The sequence below is a fragment of the Pezoporus occidentalis genome, unplaced genomic scaffold (assembly GCF_034315485.1).
Source record: "Pezoporus occidentalis ecotype Australia unplaced genomic scaffold, CSIRO_AGI_Poc_V1 ctg40, whole genome shotgun sequence".
NCBI classification, from domain to species: domain Eukaryota; kingdom Metazoa; phylum Chordata; class Aves; order Psittaciformes; family Psittacidae; genus Pezoporus; species Pezoporus occidentalis.
Window position 1 is genome coordinate 1765444 of NW_026915725.1, and position 17674 is coordinate 1783117.

The 17674-nt window shown below is 40.9% G+C and overlaps 1 protein-coding gene across 24 annotated transcripts in view; it reads right to left on the bottom strand.

The window, feature by feature from the left end:
• The window catches only part of KIAA1217 (KIAA1217 ortholog), a 372954-nt gene that overhangs the window by 30818 nt on the left and 324462 nt on the right, over positions 1-17674 (bottom strand). For 20 of the 24 annotated variants that reach the window (XM_062633607.1, XM_062633605.1, XM_062633609.1 and 17 more), the window contains 3 exons: positions 12103-12207; positions 11612-11664; positions 4122-4282 (listed from right to left, as the gene is read on the bottom strand). In XM_062633607.1, coding sequence (XP_062489591.1) covers positions 4122-4282; positions 11612-11664; positions 12103-12207 — 319 coding nt within the window. The remainder of the gene's footprint in view (positions 1-4121; positions 4283-11611; positions 11665-12102; positions 12208-17674) is intronic. The other 4 variants (XM_062633602.1, XM_062633611.1, XM_062633624.1 and 1 more) reach the window with 1 other exon arrangement.

The window sequence follows — 17674 nt, forward strand, 5'->3', positions numbered from 1 at the left end:
GGCAGTCTCTGGCAGCTATAGCACATTAACCTCCACATTCTGTAATTGAACCTGATTCTTACCTTTCTTCTGCCAGCAGTACCAGATCTCACACCCCCTGGAAAAGGGCATACCCCATTTGGCCTTCAGACCACCTCTACCACTTATTCTAGCACCACAAGTGGAAGAACTTTTATGGACCTGCCAAAGTTATTCTGGTTCCACAGAGTAGAACTTTTTGTACTGTAACTTTGCTTAAAAACAAGCCAAATAAACAATCTTAGACCCTCATACTTAAAAAGAAACTTCATTGAAACAGTCAAGTTCCAAAATCAAGCGCCCAAAAGTAAGGAAAAGCAATGCAGGCTTTCCTGTTACCACCAAATGTCAATTTCTGCTAATTAGAATTAACTTGACTTGTAACTGCTAGCAGCAATCAAACAGAAATATCACATGCTTTTTTAGATTTCTAGCATCCTCCTCTACATTCATAACCCTTGGCTCTCACTCCCAGCCTCACCAATTCCTCCAGATACCTACCTTGTCCCTCTTCTTCGTCTACTGCTTTGGCCATTAGCTATTACTGCTCTCTCACAAGTACCCCAGCACTGCCTCTGGCACCCACTTCAAGAATAATCTGAACCAGTTTAGATGACTTTGAACCAGTTATTATTCATGAGACCTGAAACTGGGAAATCAAATATTAGTTCACAGTCTCGCTTCTCATTAGGAAACAAGTATGACCTGTCCAGTGGGAGCAGGACCTGTCCTGCTGGGAGAGGCTTCTGGGCCACCCACCTCCCCACACACTACAGCACACAGCCACAAACAGGGACTGACTGCCTGCAGCTCAGGATGTCTGTAGAATCTGTTTATCTAATTCCTAAATTTGTTACCATACACAGATTAAATGAAGTCTCACCAATTCTATAATACAGCTCAAAACACATTTGAATTTCTAATTCAAAGTTACACCTGGGAGACCGAATATCATATACCATTCATGACAGTATTGTTATTATATTTTCCATCCTTTTCATAGCACTCATTTCCCTGCAAATAATACATTAAGTGAAGAAAAAGCATGCACATATACACATTCCAAATGCTGAACCTTAATCACGTCTAACTGCTTTCCCTTAAAATGTGTTCAATTAAGGAAAGGAAGGAATAAACAAAAATAGCATCCAACATACATATAAGCTAATGATCTATACCATAAACATGAGCTCTAAGCTTTGGTTCAAACCTGCCACTAAGAGTTCTCATTGTCTGGGAGTGCAGAATGAACAACCCCACTGAACTCATCATGGACTCCTGTCTTACCAACAACAAATGCAGTCAGAACATAGGCTGGGTGATAGCTTATCTCTGGCAATGAGAAAAACTCCATGGCACCATGAAACTATTCTTTCTTGAGTATCTCTGAAAATGCAAGTACTTAAGGAAGATGCTAGTGAAGTAGCTAGAAGCATATCTAACCTCTAACAACAGCCACAATGCAAACATCTTTAAGAATCCCTGGTGAAAATCCAACCACAGAATAAAACAGTCTTAACTGTTTGGTTGCATCTGGTAACATACACATTCAACTGGTATGTGAATCAATACATCTGGATCAATTGCTGCTGCATATGGTTCAAAGCCAGGTTTTGCTAGAACAGACAAAGGCTATAGGAATGAACGGGTGTTTTCCACCATGTGTTTCTCTGATTCTATTAAGCAAATGAGTAAGAACTTAAAGTGGTAACATCAAGTGAAAATTGAACCACAGAAAGTGTTAAATATATAGTTTTATGCCCTGTTCTTGTTTCTTACTTATCTTGCAAACTTTTTGCCTGTGCAATCATCTCTGAGTTCTTCGAAAGTGTTTCTTTTAGTCTGTCAGTGTATGAAAAATTCACACAAACAGGAACAAACTGACTGCCAACCCAGTAGAAACAGTGAAAAATATGAAGTAGTCACACATAGTATGCAAACAACCCAGAAAAACAGAAAAATACTTTTCTCTTTTACTTCAAATTATTTTCCAAAAAGACAGCACAAAATCTTTTCATTAGACGTGTGATATCTCCTCACTCTTCAGTTTAAAATACCAGCTGTTTCACTTACTGCACTACAAACTGGGAGCTCTTTTCAAAATAATTCCACCATTTCAGGAAAGCCATGACAAAAACTCACTCTCAGGAATGTAATTTATATGTAATATACTAAGGTTTCCCTTGAGCTACAGGTTCTTCCATCCGATTATCACAAATCTGCCCGCTTCCTACTGCCACATTGCACTAAATTCGCCATCATTTCTGAAATAAGGGAAGCCAGCCAGAGTTAATTAACACACTCGGGATACATCCTTTTTTCCTTCTCAATACTTCCTTGGCAGCATTGATTTACATAGATGGTACAAGTTTTTTCACTCCTGTGTGCTATAATGCTGTATCTGATCAAAAGCAAGGTCACCATCCCAGGCAGGGCCTGGAGCCAACTTGCAGCTGGGGAAATGTCACCTCCCTGGTGAGCGGGCCCTGTGAGAACGATGTGCACTGCCTCCAGCCCAGCACTGTGACCTCCATCCCACTTTAGGAAGCCACATGCTGTGGAAGCACAGCTGGTGGCCAGGTGTCTGAGATACCTCTGCATTTGGCACACGGGGTTACAGAAGGACAGAGGGGCTGCAGTGGTTTGCAGCACAAATGCGTAAGAATATGCACTTACACATAAAGTGCCAGGGCAGAGATCCCAAACCAGAGTCTTGCAATTAGATGGGGACCATGATGGCCGGCACGTAGGCAGCACTGCAGAGAACAGCTTTTAAAAGATGCATTTGCTATAGCAACATACTCATTATAAGCTGAAAATGTAAACACATGGGTGTTGTATCACAGGCATAGGTCACCTCGCTGACACAACTGTTTGCTCTAAATGCCTTTAGACACCTCTTCATTGCCAGAAAACTGAGAGCAGGACCTTGTCATAGCATCTTCAGTCTTGGCCACGTTTTCTTTACTCTGATGTTTACCTCACCCTTCTGCTCCCTTGCCCTGTAAGTGGCTCATAGTTTGATTTCCTTTAGTTAAAGAAGCAATGGCAAAATGTGCTCTGAATTCTGATGTGTATTATCATTATTCTGTTAGAAAACTAATCAGCAAATCAAAGGAGATTCACGCAGTACCACTCCCATCTTCAAAACCACCTGGTTTTGTAGCTGCAGCCCTACAATACCAAACATGTGATGTCACTTTCCAGGCAAGAAGTACTGGCAGAGTATTAAAGTTTCCCCTGCTGTCCACTTTGTCTTACAAGAAATTGCTTTACCTCCTTCTGCATCTTCTGAGCTATTCAATTTCCAATTAAGTGAAGGGCTGAAGACCTGTACAGCTGCATATGCTTATTTTCACAGTGTCTAACATGAACAGCATATATTTACATTTGCAGCATGATGGTATGTGTCAGCAGAACATTTTGGTTAACTCACCATTGCTCTTATTGTTTCTTGCAGATTTTGAAAGGTTGATGTGTATTAGGAAGATACTGGTAAAATCTGAATACAAGTAAGGCACAACCTTACTTATATTCAAATATATAAAACCTTGGCAGCAACTTTTGAAATATCTTTTTTCCTTGCTGCTTAAGTTGGCTATTCTTCTGGATTCTGTAAATACAGGGCTCAAGCTCTGCCTTAATGCATATCTACTGATCCTTAGCTACATTTGGGTTTCCTGACATCAAAGCTGTTTATTCAGGAACTTTAAAACTGTCTCAATAGTAAACAGTATGGAGCAGAACATGGCTCTTCCAACATGTTTATACAGCACATAACATTGCAGTGTCCAAACTGTAATCACAGACTTGCTATTATTGTAATATAAATACTGTTTAATGTCTAGAGTCATCAAGCAAAGCCAGAAAGTAAGATTTTTTTTATCAATATCAGTAGTTAAACTGAACTAATTCTCATCCTTTTAGGACTATGTAAGTGGTGTATGCTATAGCAGAATACACTTTTGTGTCTGTAATATGCGGGTCTTCTCTTTGCTTAGAATTCTGCTATTAAGAATCACTCGTACATATGGGGGAGCAGAGGAGAGGGAGAGAGAAGGGAGGAAAAGGGCATTTGCTGACAATTACCCTGATAAGCATACCTGTAGCTGCTTCATCTGATGTAGCTGCAGCCGCAGATCTGACACGTTGCGTTTCATCCCATGAAGGCTGACTTGCATTGATGGGGCTCCAGCAGAGTGATGGATGACAGCAGATTCCAGAGTTGCCAATGCATTCTTCCCACCAGATATGTTAGCAGCACCTACAATAAGCAGCAGCACAAGTTGAGCTCACCAGCAGAGAAGGTGCAAACATGATCTGTCCTCTGCCTATTGAACTCACATGTATTTCACGTAGATGGGCGAGAAAAGTAAATTATAGTTGCCAATGTTCAGTACTAAAAGGGGACTGGCACCTCCTTATCCATTATGTTTTGAGGGAAGACTCTAAAATGTCAGAGTGAGTCTGTGCTGGAGCCTCAGCCATACCTGAGTACTGCATTACCACAGGACTGCTTCCTAACACATGTAGTGGAGATGGGATAATAAACTATAACTGCAGATTACAGAAAACAGCAGCAAATCAAATTGGTGCTGAAAGTAGCTTCAAGGTTGTCTTCTCAGGAGGCATCCAAGACCTAGTTGATGCACATTCCCAGGAGTCCTGAACTGTGTATTTGTTGATTAATTATCACTGAAGAGATATTCAGTCAATTGCCAAGTGTGGGGGAAAGTTTTCTATAGAGAATCTTGCTTTGCTGCTTGAATTACAATTGTGTGACTTCTATCAGGCGTCTCCAACTGCTACTGTGTAAAACCAGAAGAGAAAAGTAACAATGGTGTGGCAGAGAACTGCTCTCCAGCCGTGTTTCCTCCACCTATTCCCTTTAGCCTGACATTTATTCAAGACTGTGTTCACAAAGGAATACAGCATAACACAAGGAAGTGAGCTCAGCCATACTCTGAGAGTAACCATCAGTATGCTCACAAGACTTTCTTCATTAAATAATTCTGTTCCCCTCATCAATGTCAAGGTTGTTCTTTTCAGTCTCAACTAACTGGGAAGAAGCTTTATTCACAGAGTACAAGCAAATTCCAGCTAATCAGTTGACAGTCATGTTACAGCTTCTTCTAGCAATTTGCACTTACACACCTGTATGTGTTCCTTCCCTTTCCTACCACCAACAGGGAAAATGACAGACTGTTGGTAGGACACACTTCATTTTCTAGGTCCAGGACTATGTTGATCACAGTACCAGATCCATCTTGTCCCTTGGGTTCAGACAGCTGCCACTCCATGAACTACTGCATTATCAGCCCCTCATTGCAAGAAAGACCTTGACGTGCTGGAGCATGTCCAAAGAAGAGCAACAAAGCTGATGAAGAGTCTGGAGCGCAAGTCTTATGAGAAGTGGCTGAGAGAAGTGGGGTTGTGTAGTCTGGAGAACAGGAGGCTCAAGGGAGACCTTATTGCTCTCCACAACTACCTAAAAGGGGAGGTAGTGAGGAGAGTGTCAGTCTCTTCTCCCAAGTAACAAGTGATAGGACAAGAGGAAATGGTCTCCAGTTGTGCCAGGGAAGGTTTAGACTGGATATTAGGAAAAATTTCTTCCTCAAAAGGGTTATCTGGCATTGGAACAGGCTGCTCACGGAATCGGTTTAGTCACCATCCCTGGAGGTATTTAAAAGATGTGTAGATGTGGTACTTAAGGCCATGGTTTATTGGTGGACTTGGTAGTGTTATGTTTATGGTTGGACTTCATGATCTTAAAGGTCTTTTCAAGCCTACATGATTCTATGATTCTGTTCTATGCTTATGTCATTCACACTTCATTTCCTTCCTGCTCTATGAATAAAACAAAAAATCTGAGGAAACAGAATATAAGTCATCGGGGGATCTCCACAGGAATCTTGGTTATCGTTTGTTCTCACAAGCGCTCATTCTATCAAGTTCAACAAAATCAAACAGAAACTAGTGTTGCGAGCTTGCCTTTGCCTGCTGAAGGCAAATTTTCAGTGCTCCAAAGGGCATGACACATTTTTCTGGCTGGAATGAATATGAACCCATGAGGGGTAAGTTTTATCCCTGCCCTCTCATCACTAGTTGTCTTTTTAACCAGCAAAACCTCCACATATGCCCATAAATACAGCTCAGCATAAAAACACATTGTTATTCCTTTGCCATTAGGTGTGGATGCCTCAAATATAGCCTTTGCAAAATTCATCTGGGGGAAGCATTTTCAAAGGATGGAAGTTACACCTGACTGTTTTTATTTAAAAATGGGCCAAGAGGTTTCTGAAGAATCATGTTTCTTGCTTTACCTACGTTTGTAACTGCTGTCAGTAAAAGCACAGGCTCCTCTGGCTGCACCCATTCTATATATGGGGTGCCATGCCATAGGCTTCCAGGGACTCGCTCAAACAAAAAGCTGTTCTAAAGCTGGTGCTGGCTGTTGTAATGCTATACCTTACCCAAACTTGCTCCAGCTAGATCTACTCGGTGCTTCAACAACGGCACTTTTCATTTGAGTGCTGAGCAAGCTGCTGCACATTTTTGCTATACTCCAGTGTGATTCAATGCTCTCTTGACTTTCAAAGAGCTGCCTAACAGAAAGCAACGCTCAAGAAATAAACAGTCCTTGTTCACTGCCATTCTGTACCCACTCCATGCTTCAGTCTAATATATGCTAATACTTGTCTGTCTACATGTACAATGCAGTTTTTCCTACAGTCAAGCATCTATTTCCCTCCCACGTGCACTATTTTTTTCATTTTTTTTTTAAGAAAAGGATATTTAGTTCATAAACCCTACAGACAGAAACCCCCAGATAGTCTGAAAAATGTGGATAAGCCTCCAAGAGTTCTGATCTCCAGCCACAAATCTAGACTATTTTTGAAAGCACATCTACCTTTCTGCTATTTTTTGCCTCAAGCAAAAGCTCCAAAACCTCAGCCCCCGACCCTGTGATGATGCAGCCAAGGCATGAATCAGACCCTGACATTCTCTTCCCCCATGCTGGACCCCAGTCAATTCACATATTTTCTCAGGAAGGGGTGCCTGCTTTCCTCTTAGTGTAGATAGACTGTGATCTGCTTCTGTAAGCAATAAATGTCTCTGACTCCTTACAAAGCAGCTTTCCTCCTCTTCTGCTGCCTTGGCCACCTCTTCTCACCATTACGTACTCTCTGCTGCCACAGAGTCCCTGCTGCAGAGTGTGCTCAGAGCCTGTGAAGCATGACATGGGACTCTTAAGGGTGTGAAACACCACCACAGTTACCGAGTGAGCATGGGAGCGCAGTAAGGATCAGCAGCTGATTTCTCAGATACATATTTTCATCAAAAAGGAATAAAAGGGCAGCTGAATGAGGGGTTGTTTCATCTAGGGAGTATTGCTCGCTTTTGGAAATAGTCACAGACTGTAGCTTTGTGAGTAGATGTACGGCCAGATGGACTGAAGAAACAGTACTGGCTCTCAGGTTTTTAAATAAACCCTTGCTGGAGCTAGGTATGGTGGCTTGAATGCAGAAACCCTCCATAACTCCCTAATACTCTGGACAAAAAACAAATGTTAACTTTTCTTTTTCCTTTTACAAAGGCTAATGAACTAAACTGACATTTCTAAAGCACAAATAGAACTGATGTGCAAAAAGGGAAATGGTTTACTATTTGTCCAGGCTCAGGAAGGTATGCAACACAACTTTCACTCCCTGACACTTGACCTTTGCTATGGTTGCAAAGACTGCTCTCCTTCTATTTTCCACGTTTTATTTTTCTTTCTAAAATGTTGAGGTTTTATTTTGAGCAGGCTAGAAAAAAGGCCATCTAAAGATACCCAGCAATGTTTCTTCACAAATTACTCATATCTTCATCAAAGAACAACATTTTCAAGCATCATTTGGGTAAAACACCTGACAGTTATTTAGTTCTCTTTCCTTCCAGTTAGAATTCACTAAACAAACAGGTAAATGCAATGTTAATGTTGCAATTCCATCATTAACAATCTGTGATGGCCAGGCACTAAAGCACCCTTAAAAGACTAAAATATTACACATATATATTACTGTGGAACTTCAGCTCATTGATTCAGAATGGAATCAGGATCATGTTTTACCTGCAAACACTGGCAGAGTTCAAAGACTGGCGTGATCTGTCTTTGAATCTGAGATAAGCAAGTAGGCATGGACAATGTTTTTAATTTACAGATCATCACAGCAAGAGTCATGCATGTGAAAAAAGCACACAGGTATACAGAGATGGCAAGACACCTCGTAACGACCAAGGAATCAAATCTGGGCCCTACATGTGTAATACTTCTCCCAGCTACCATCTCTCTCTCTGGGTTTGTACTTATGGTGTGACTGCAGAAAGACATACTCCTTGATGCCTTTTCAGGAAGTACTGAAATTCCCTTCTTCCTCTTCCAACCAGGCATCACCTAGCAAAGAACTATTGCTCTTTTTTTTTTTTTTTGGTAATCCATGATACAACAGATCTTATTTTAATCAATGAATCCAGGATTAATCTATCAATCTCACCACTTGATGAACAAATATATGACAGAAAAGAGACTGAGCATTTCCCAGCATATTTGTTAGTAATCTCAAGGAGACTCTTTCTAGAACGGTTTGGGTTTAGAGTCACATGCCATCCTTATGTGAAGAGTCCCTTGTGTGAAAAGCCATTCACTTTTGATGAACTGAAGAAGGTTATAAGGATTCAGTCATGGGATTTATCCTAACATTAGTAGAAGAGACACAGCCAGTCTTTGAAAGCTTACTGCTCTTTGAACCTACCCCCCATGAAAGAACTGAGCCTAAAGCAATAAAACATAAGAAATGCAGACAAGCACTATTGTTAAAGGCTCTTTTTCTGCAGTGAAAAAGCATTTTTATTTAGGCTCTTTAATATCTGAGGCTGAAGAATCCACGACAGACTAGCAAAGCAAAAACATGTTAAATACAACAATTCGGTTTATATGAAAACCAGAGTATTCACAATCTAGCTATATAAAGTTATCTAGGATGTAGAAATGTTGGTTTCTTTCCCTTCCAAAGTGAGCTAGTTCCCTATTTTTTGTCTCCTATCATTGGAACACATACTATAAAATACAATGTTGGTTCAACATCGATGAGCCAATTTTATCCTGCACAGATGTTTTATTGTTCAGGATGGGAAGCTATTCACGTTTCTGCTTACCAGTGCTCTAGAAAGGACTGCTCAATCAACATTTTGTACTACTTTTTCTTTCAAATAGACTTTGAAATTGCTAAAACTGGTATCTCAGTTGTAAGTGCACAGTTGTCAAGTGCAATTGTGTACTACAAGAGTCAACAGTCTAAATAGCTATACTTAATAAGGATTGGGGTGAACTGAAGAACAAAACAGCAGTCGGCAGGAGCGTTTTTAGATGCTGCTGACACGTTTAAAGCAGAAACATTATGTAGTATATTCTGGCAGATTGCCTAATTTTCAAGTAATCAGGGACTGCATCGACTTATTAAATTCAAAAGCAAGTGCAAAAGCAAAATATTCTATTTATACAGGGCTATTCTATTATGCAGCAGTCCTTGGTAATAGCCAATGTGCGTTACAATGCTGTAGTGTATTAGGGTCAGCATCACACCTTGTTTCCCTTTAACTTAATTTAAAGGCAGTTTAATCTGGTGGCTGAGTCATGCTGGGAAGACTGGATTTAGGGTTACAGATGCAGGAGTTACAAGTATACTTCCTAGCACTGATAGGTATCCTTGCAGATGAGTGGCTGTATTGCTTGCCCCCACTGCCCTACCCTCATCACCCAAGTGATCAGAAAGGCATCTGTTGCATAACCTGAATGCTGGTATCCTTACTCACATGCTGGATATGGGCATGGTCATGTGACAAAGTAAATGTCTCTGTCAGTACGTGACAGATGCTGATCTGCTGTCTGACAGTAAATTACATGCCCCACTCTCCACCCCCCATGCTTGGACATGCAGCTGTTAGCTGTAATTTTGCCATTTCGGGGACGTGTGTTCAGTCATACGGTAAGGTAGTGAGTGAGGAATCTTTAACAACAGTGGCAAGAAATGGTTGCTGGTCAGATGAACCAGCATTCTGTGCTGATGGGCTGGGCATGACTTCCACACCGTGGAATTCCCACCTTTGCTTTGTGCAGGCAAATCACTGGATAACTCAGGTTGAAAGAGACAGCTGGAAGTCATCTGGTCCAAACTCACAGCAGGGCACTCTTAGATCAGAACCTTCAACTCAGTGTTCCCCACAAAGTATATATCTGAATTAGTACAAACACAATGCAAACAGAAAGGCCAAACAGCAATACAGTACAAAGAGGAACACAAGGCATTGTGTGTGCAGGTTTTGATGGTTTGATAGGTGCCTTGTATAAGACCCACGTGAGTAGGGAATACCATAAATTCTTAGTGTATAATGACACTGAAATAGGGGAAGTCTAAGAGCATTTTGCAGCTGTTTTGAAAAATGATGGACTTCTCAGTAAGTTGTCAGAAACTGATGAATTACAACTTCTTTCTTCACAGCCTTAAATATTGCTCTCTCCATCCAGGGGCCAGCAGGAAGGGAAGAGCTGGAACAGGACCAGAGAGTGGCTTGGGAGAAAAGTTCCAGTACCAGGATTTTAGCGCTTTCTCTCTTGTATATGCTTGATAGTTTCCAGGTCTGGTTTGATTTCTGTCGGTTAGGAGGACATACTGCAATTCCAGATAAACAGGAATCCCGAACGTGAACTAACAGCTCCAACCGAAAAGCTAGTTAAGAGCATAATAGGTTTGCTAACAAATGCGTGTGATTTACTACCTGCCAGCGCACAGACCTCCCTGTGGGAACAGCATTGCCAGGAAGTAGGGAACTGCCTTTATTTGCATACAGTGCATGGCAAAGGGTGAAAAGAAGGCATACAAACATACACACACCCTGCAGACATCTCCAGCAGCAGCCCATACACAAAGAGCTCCAATCACATGGAGATCTTTTTTCACAACAGCCTTAACTCCATCTTTTAAACACTTAACAGCTCTCCAAGAGGGAATCTAAAATAAGACCAACTCATATTGGCTTCATAATTGATGCTTGCTCAAAAAAGTTTAGGCACAGGCTAACAATTAGCAACAGATCAATACGGCTTAATTAGAGAAAGTGCTATCTTGCTGACTGCTAAATTACTTAATGTCATTACATCCGTAGCACCCTACTGACAGAACTTCTTAGAAAAGTTCAGATGACCAGAATAGGAATGAAATATTTAGCTGTCCACAGCAATCTGGATACATCTGCTTATGTTAATGACAGATACACACTATAGATGGGATGAGTCACTGGAAAATTCACTATATGCAGAGACTCTGTACCTCATTTAAACCATCCAGTGCAGGTGTGAAATTCATTCCACAGACCACCTCAACCTGTCAGAAATTCCTCTCTTAACAAAGATGTGATCAACTCCCATATCCTGAACTTCAGCTTCAGTTCTGACACTAGAGCAATGGGAATTTAAGTAAATTTCACATTTCTATAAGGGATGCTAGTAATGTTAGAGAGGCAGAATTTGTAAGTTAGAAGTGAATTATCTTACCTGCAGTGTCAGTGCTGCTCTTGCTGGACACAATTTTCATCATAATCTTCTCACTAAGTAATAAAAAGAAAAATGATAATTTTAACATACTAACAATAAAACCGTATTGAAGTTTATAATCAGCAAATTAAATGGCCTTGTCTAGCATATATATTTTTGATTTAAATCACCAGTAGCTTGTCAGTTGCTTTTTTTTTTTTTTTTTTTACAATCAGCTTTTAATACAAGTTAAGCAAGGAATGCAGTATAAGCAGTAGAAAGCACAGAGATGTAGCTACATTGATTCGTTTTAACACAAACAAGAGTAATGCAGTTAATCTCCATCTATCATTTGGCATATTCTTCCTCTCTGCCTAGCATTCTCATGGGGATGATGAAGATATTTAAAAATGAGCATTAAGGATTTTTTTACTATTACAGTCAAATATTATTTTGTTGATTGATTACTAAAATAATTACAGAGAAACAGATTTAATGAATTCTTTTTTTACCTAGAAGCATCTTTGCTATTACTTGTATTTGGCCCTTTAAAAAGCGCAGACTGAACAAGACCAGTTAAACTGGCAATCTGTTTCTCCATGGCTTGTATCCTCTCTCTGTAAGACAAGAGAATCGTTTGTTAAAGCCAGGTATATTTGCTTTCAGACTTGTTTTTCTAGGTGAACGATTACCACAGGATTGGAAAGACACTACAGAGTTTGTGCAAAGGCCCACGGGTACCAGTTTGCATATACCTTGTTGCAGCAGCTTACCGCATCTTAGTTTGGACAGCTTTTGCATGGTAACAGACAACAAAAAAAGACATCTGCTTCGTTAAAAAAGAACAAAACAAACAACCACCCAAGTAATAAACTTCTAACGATCTCACAAGACAGGCATCTAAAACAATGAGTTAACGCCTCTTGGAACTAGTGAAAATAATCTTTTTCTGCATTGCATGTATTTTCGCTTTTGCATACACCAGGAAAATAATTCTGCCTGTATATAAGGTTTCAGGATTAAAGACTTTAACACTTCTTCTTGTTACTATTTTTACTTTCCCCAAACCCAGGATTTTTGTCTGCAAAGCATTTAATCTGCCCATGCTGACTACTTCTGAGGCCAAATCCTTTGCACCTGACATCACAACTGTCTGCCTTGGAAAGGACAGCAATGTGACAGACAGGCACAGGACACCAAATGCAGACTGTACAGCAACATTATCATAAAACAGATTGCTTTCATGCACATATCCTGAAAAATTCATAAAAGGGAGAGAATGAAGAACTGTAATAGGTATGGTCAGTGTTTTCCATAGGTGCCAAAGGTCACGAAAACAACAAGGTCTATTTTGGATATGAAGGCTAACATTTGTGTGTTTATCTGTTTACATAAATGCATATATTAGTCAAGTACCACGTGACTTCCTCAATGGCCTCCAAAATAGCCTTAAGCTCACACAATGACACACAGCCACACATCAATATGGGAGATCAGACAGGACCTTCTGAAAATACACCCCTATATGCCAGCGGTTAAGTGACTGGGGAGACATACAAAAGCAAATCCTAACAGTGGGCTGTGAATTTGGAAGATGACTCAGAACAAAACTTCTCAAAAAGCAAGTGACTAAGACCAGCAGCAATGATGCATGGAAGAAGATGGGACAGACACATGCAGCCCCAGACTCAGCCTGCTGCAGGAGCCATCCATCACCACTGCAGCATCCTGGGCACATGGTAGCAGCTGAACTCTGGCTACCCATCTCCAGTTGAATGCCAATCAGTAAGGGCCATGTAAACTCAACAGTAGGTACCAATACCAGGCAAAAGCAAGCTGACATGGTACAAAGAGAGTAACCAGCCCATCTTGCAGTCAACCAGATTACCAAGGCTAATTATTTCATTCACATGAGATTGAAACAGAGCTTTGCTGGGATAGTGCAGAGACACCATAGCCAGGAGAGACACCAAGACACTCTGGCATTGTGAAAACAGGGCAGCAAAACAAGTAATGAGATGCTAACAGACACAAGGAGGGAAGAAATGAGTGCTCAGTCAGTTCCCAGCCAGCAGACATGCTCTTACTGCAATTTGATACAGCGGGAGCATCTCACTTTTCTGTCTTCATGTTGAAAGGTATTTTGAACGGTGGTGAGAAGACTAGTGAATCTGACCTAATTCATTTCAAACCAAGAAATACGTTACAGAATTTCCACTGTCATAAGCTTTAAAATAAGAAACTGGTTCAGGCTACAGTAAGCTTTGGAACAAAACAGGTACTAAAAGCCTGGGATAAATATATTCTAACAAACTCTAATGCAGCATTTTTGACACTTAATAATGAAACTTTTTTTTTTTTCCCAGATAATCACCACAAAACCTTCCTGGAAATAATCTCAATTGGAAGTCTATCTGTTTTACTAATTCATAAATATGATGTTTTTTCCATCCCACATTCGATAATCTGGAAACAATTTTCTGCTTCAAAAGAGATTATGGTAACACAAAGCTGATCTTGTCCTTTGCCATGAAATCTAGGAAAATATGTTGTTAAGAGGGAGAGGGATGTTCCAGAGATAGGAGATGATGAAAAACGAATGAAATACTGGAATCAATTGCACAGAGCACATTATTTTTCATGTGGTAAAAGCATTAAGAATGTGAAGAATCTGCATGTGCTCTGGAGTTACTCTGTTAAAAGACAAGGCAGGATTTTCCTGCAGTCATTTCACTGTAATACCCAGGCTCGTTATGGCCATCAGCACCAAACATCTCAAAAACAGGTGTCTGAAAAGGAGGTGCCTTTTAGGCATTAAATCAAATGACCTGATTTTGGAAGACCTGGTAGTCTGACTGATGGCGGTGGGAGGCAGCGTGCTCCAGCACTGGCAGGCAGGGACACAGCCAGCCTGGCAGCAGGGCTGTGCTTGGGGCTGATGTGTCTGAAGGGCTAGGGGCTCAGTCCTGCCACCCATCACACGGGGTATGGACGCTGACTCCTTCCACTTTGGCTTCCCTGTGAAAGGCTGGAGCAACCTCTGCTCCAGAGAGAGACAACGAACACTTTCTTCATCTTGTGCCAGGCTGGGGTCCATCAGGGATGCCGACACTGTCATGACAGTTGTACGTTTTTTGGTTCTCAACACTGTATTCTCTACTTCTCATTGTGCTCCTAATGGAAGGAAGGCGGAACAGCCTGCCCCACCATCCCTTCCTGTAACGGGCAGCATGGGGCAGACCAGCACTCCAGTGGCATGGAGCAGAGCAGGGTTCCCAGGGCACAGGCCAGGTTGGCACTCTAGTGACATAGGGCAGGCTGGGACATGGAGCACCAGGAGGGAGGGTCAGGCAGAACAAAATGCAGGGTAGCATGTGAAGGCCAAACTCCGTTTCCAGATTGATTTCCCAGATAACCTGCATCTCTCCACCACCCAGGAAGAGCAGGGAGGGTCTGCTGTACAACAGTTGGGAAAGAAATGGCTATTTTATCAGCCTGAACACAGACAGGCATTGTTTTACATTGTTTTCCTGTGAATACTGGGAGAGTCAGAGGTAGTAGCATGGTAGGGGAGGTAAAGAAGGTGCAAGGTCAGAAGCAACTCCCAGCCCTAGCAGGCCCCTCTGTCAGCCTTGGCTTCAGCTTGGGACAGGCCTTGACCAGCAAAGGAGGCAAACACCAGCCTGCTCTCCCTAGCAGCCTGGTCCACAGCTCCAGGTCTGGGTACATCCAGGGCCCTGTGCTAGCATCTCACTCCCCAGATTCAGCAGAAGCAAAGCAATCCCTTTGTTTCTCCAGGGACTGTGCACTGAGGCATCAAATTTCATCACCAGCTTTCTTCCTTACAGCTTCACTGAGGTTTCATGTCATTCCCTCTACTGCAATTAACTGGAAGTAATCCCAAGCAGGATACATCATATTGATGAACTGGTACCCACTTCTCACAGCAATGCTATTAAAGAATGACTTGCATGTGTCTTCCCTTTCCTAGGGATACCTTTAATATTCACATCACTGAAAAGATACTTCATACAGACACAAACTAGAACCTGGCTGTGTAACCGTTTGTGTTCTTGTCTGACCCTAGGCTGTGCCACAGAAGACTGGCACTATGAACTAACTGGCACACTATTCTGGAGAAAGATTTTCAGTGACTTCGTATTTTATAGTCAAACCCTGCGTGAAGCCTGTACAGTAATCAAAAAGAGGGTCAGAGACAGGGGAAAAAAAAAACATTTATTTCTACATTACCCTATGAGAGAAACATTTCATTAGAAATTTTTCTATCTCACTGGGAAAAGAAAGCAAACAGGAGTTTCCCAATGGCTTCCCTAGAATCAAGTGAAAGTATCACTGCCAGACTTTACCTCAAAGTCCACCCAAAACAGCAGAGTATATATCCTGGAAGGGCATGATGCAAAAACCAGCAGAACTCTTCTGTACTCTGCTCTCCTCCCAGGTGGAAGATACACACCAGTGAATACTTCCATCTTCCAAAGATAAGGTTAACTCAAATTTTCTACAGCTTGAAGCTAAAGGAAAAAGGAAAGCTCTGAAGCACTGCCAGCTGTGATACTGCTTGACAACTATTATCCAGGAGCCTGCATCTCATTTTCTACAAACAGTTCCTCCAACAGAAGCCAAAGTACAGTTTACCTTTCCTCCACCCTATACTGGTCATTTGCATTCATCTTTTTCTGCCTCTTCAGAACATTCAACATCTTTAACAAAGGAAAATGCAACTTTGGCCTTATACATCTGCAAAGTCCACTTTTCTTATACAATTCTCAGTGCATTCTGATGAAGTCTCCCACTGTCCATGACTTTACAGAGCATGACCATTTTTTCCTAATGCACAGGGAGTCCATCCATACTTCAACATATCAAACAGTAAAGTGGTTTTCTGATGGGAACAATACCAAATAACCTACATGTTGCCATTACACCTGAGTCTTGAACTGCAAGCCACAAGCTGTAAGTGTGATCCCATTTTCTGATCAGTTCTGCTATCACCTTTTCTCACTAATGTGGCTTTATGCCACATTAGAAGAAGAGGAAAAAGTTGTGTTCAGGCAGAAGAGAATCACAGTACACTCCTGAAATGCTTTTGGAGAAAAAACATCCTGTAGAGCTATCTTGCTATTCTAACGACTGAATTTTAGTAAGTAGCAGCATTTACTATACACATATTCAGCACTATCAAATAACCTAGACTTTTTAACACAACACGTGTTTTAAATGCAAAGGATGTAAGTTAAATGGCATTTAATTTAATGCACTTTTGGATAAACAGCTTCTTTTCCAGTTTATCAACATTTAAACATCTACTTTGCCTGTAGCAACTGCCAGAATGGTCTACTATAAGATATAAATGGGCCATCAAAAAATATGATAGTAAATTCCTGTTTAAACAACTCATGCTCACTCACAAGAATTTACTCATTCTCCCTGCAAACCTCTGTTTTAAGGGTTAATGACTCCTCGAAGATGAACAACTTCTAATATTTTTGCGCCTATGAATAGTAACATACTTTATTTTTTTAAATCTCCCTGAACTGGTATCTTCTCACTGTTCTAAAAGAGCTTTATATGGAACTCTTCTGGTAAATGAATTACTGTAAGAATTTATTCAATGCTTTATATGGCAGAAATAGCTACCTTGAAATTACCTGAGGTAAAACAGATACAAGAATGAATTACATGAAGCAATTAAAACCTTCTCAAATCTGGCTTAAATAACAGGCTTCCTCAATATAAAATTAAAATGGGAACCTCCAAAAGAAGAGATTGGAAATACCGGGTTTTATCTTTTGTTCACCCAAATCTGCCATAATTAACATGCCAAAGGAAATGGACCCATTTTCTTCCACAAAATCAGGATACGGTCAAAGAGAGGTCTGGTCTGCTGTAAGTATTTGACATATTCTGATAAAATACACATATATCCCTCTTCGGTCCCAGACTGGAAAAACTGAAGGAGAATGAACAGGGAAAGAGAGATTCAGTTTAACTTCTGGTATTGTGACTGTCCGTTTTAATCTTTTCTATGATCTATACTTAAACTATGCATTGTCCTGAGGTTGT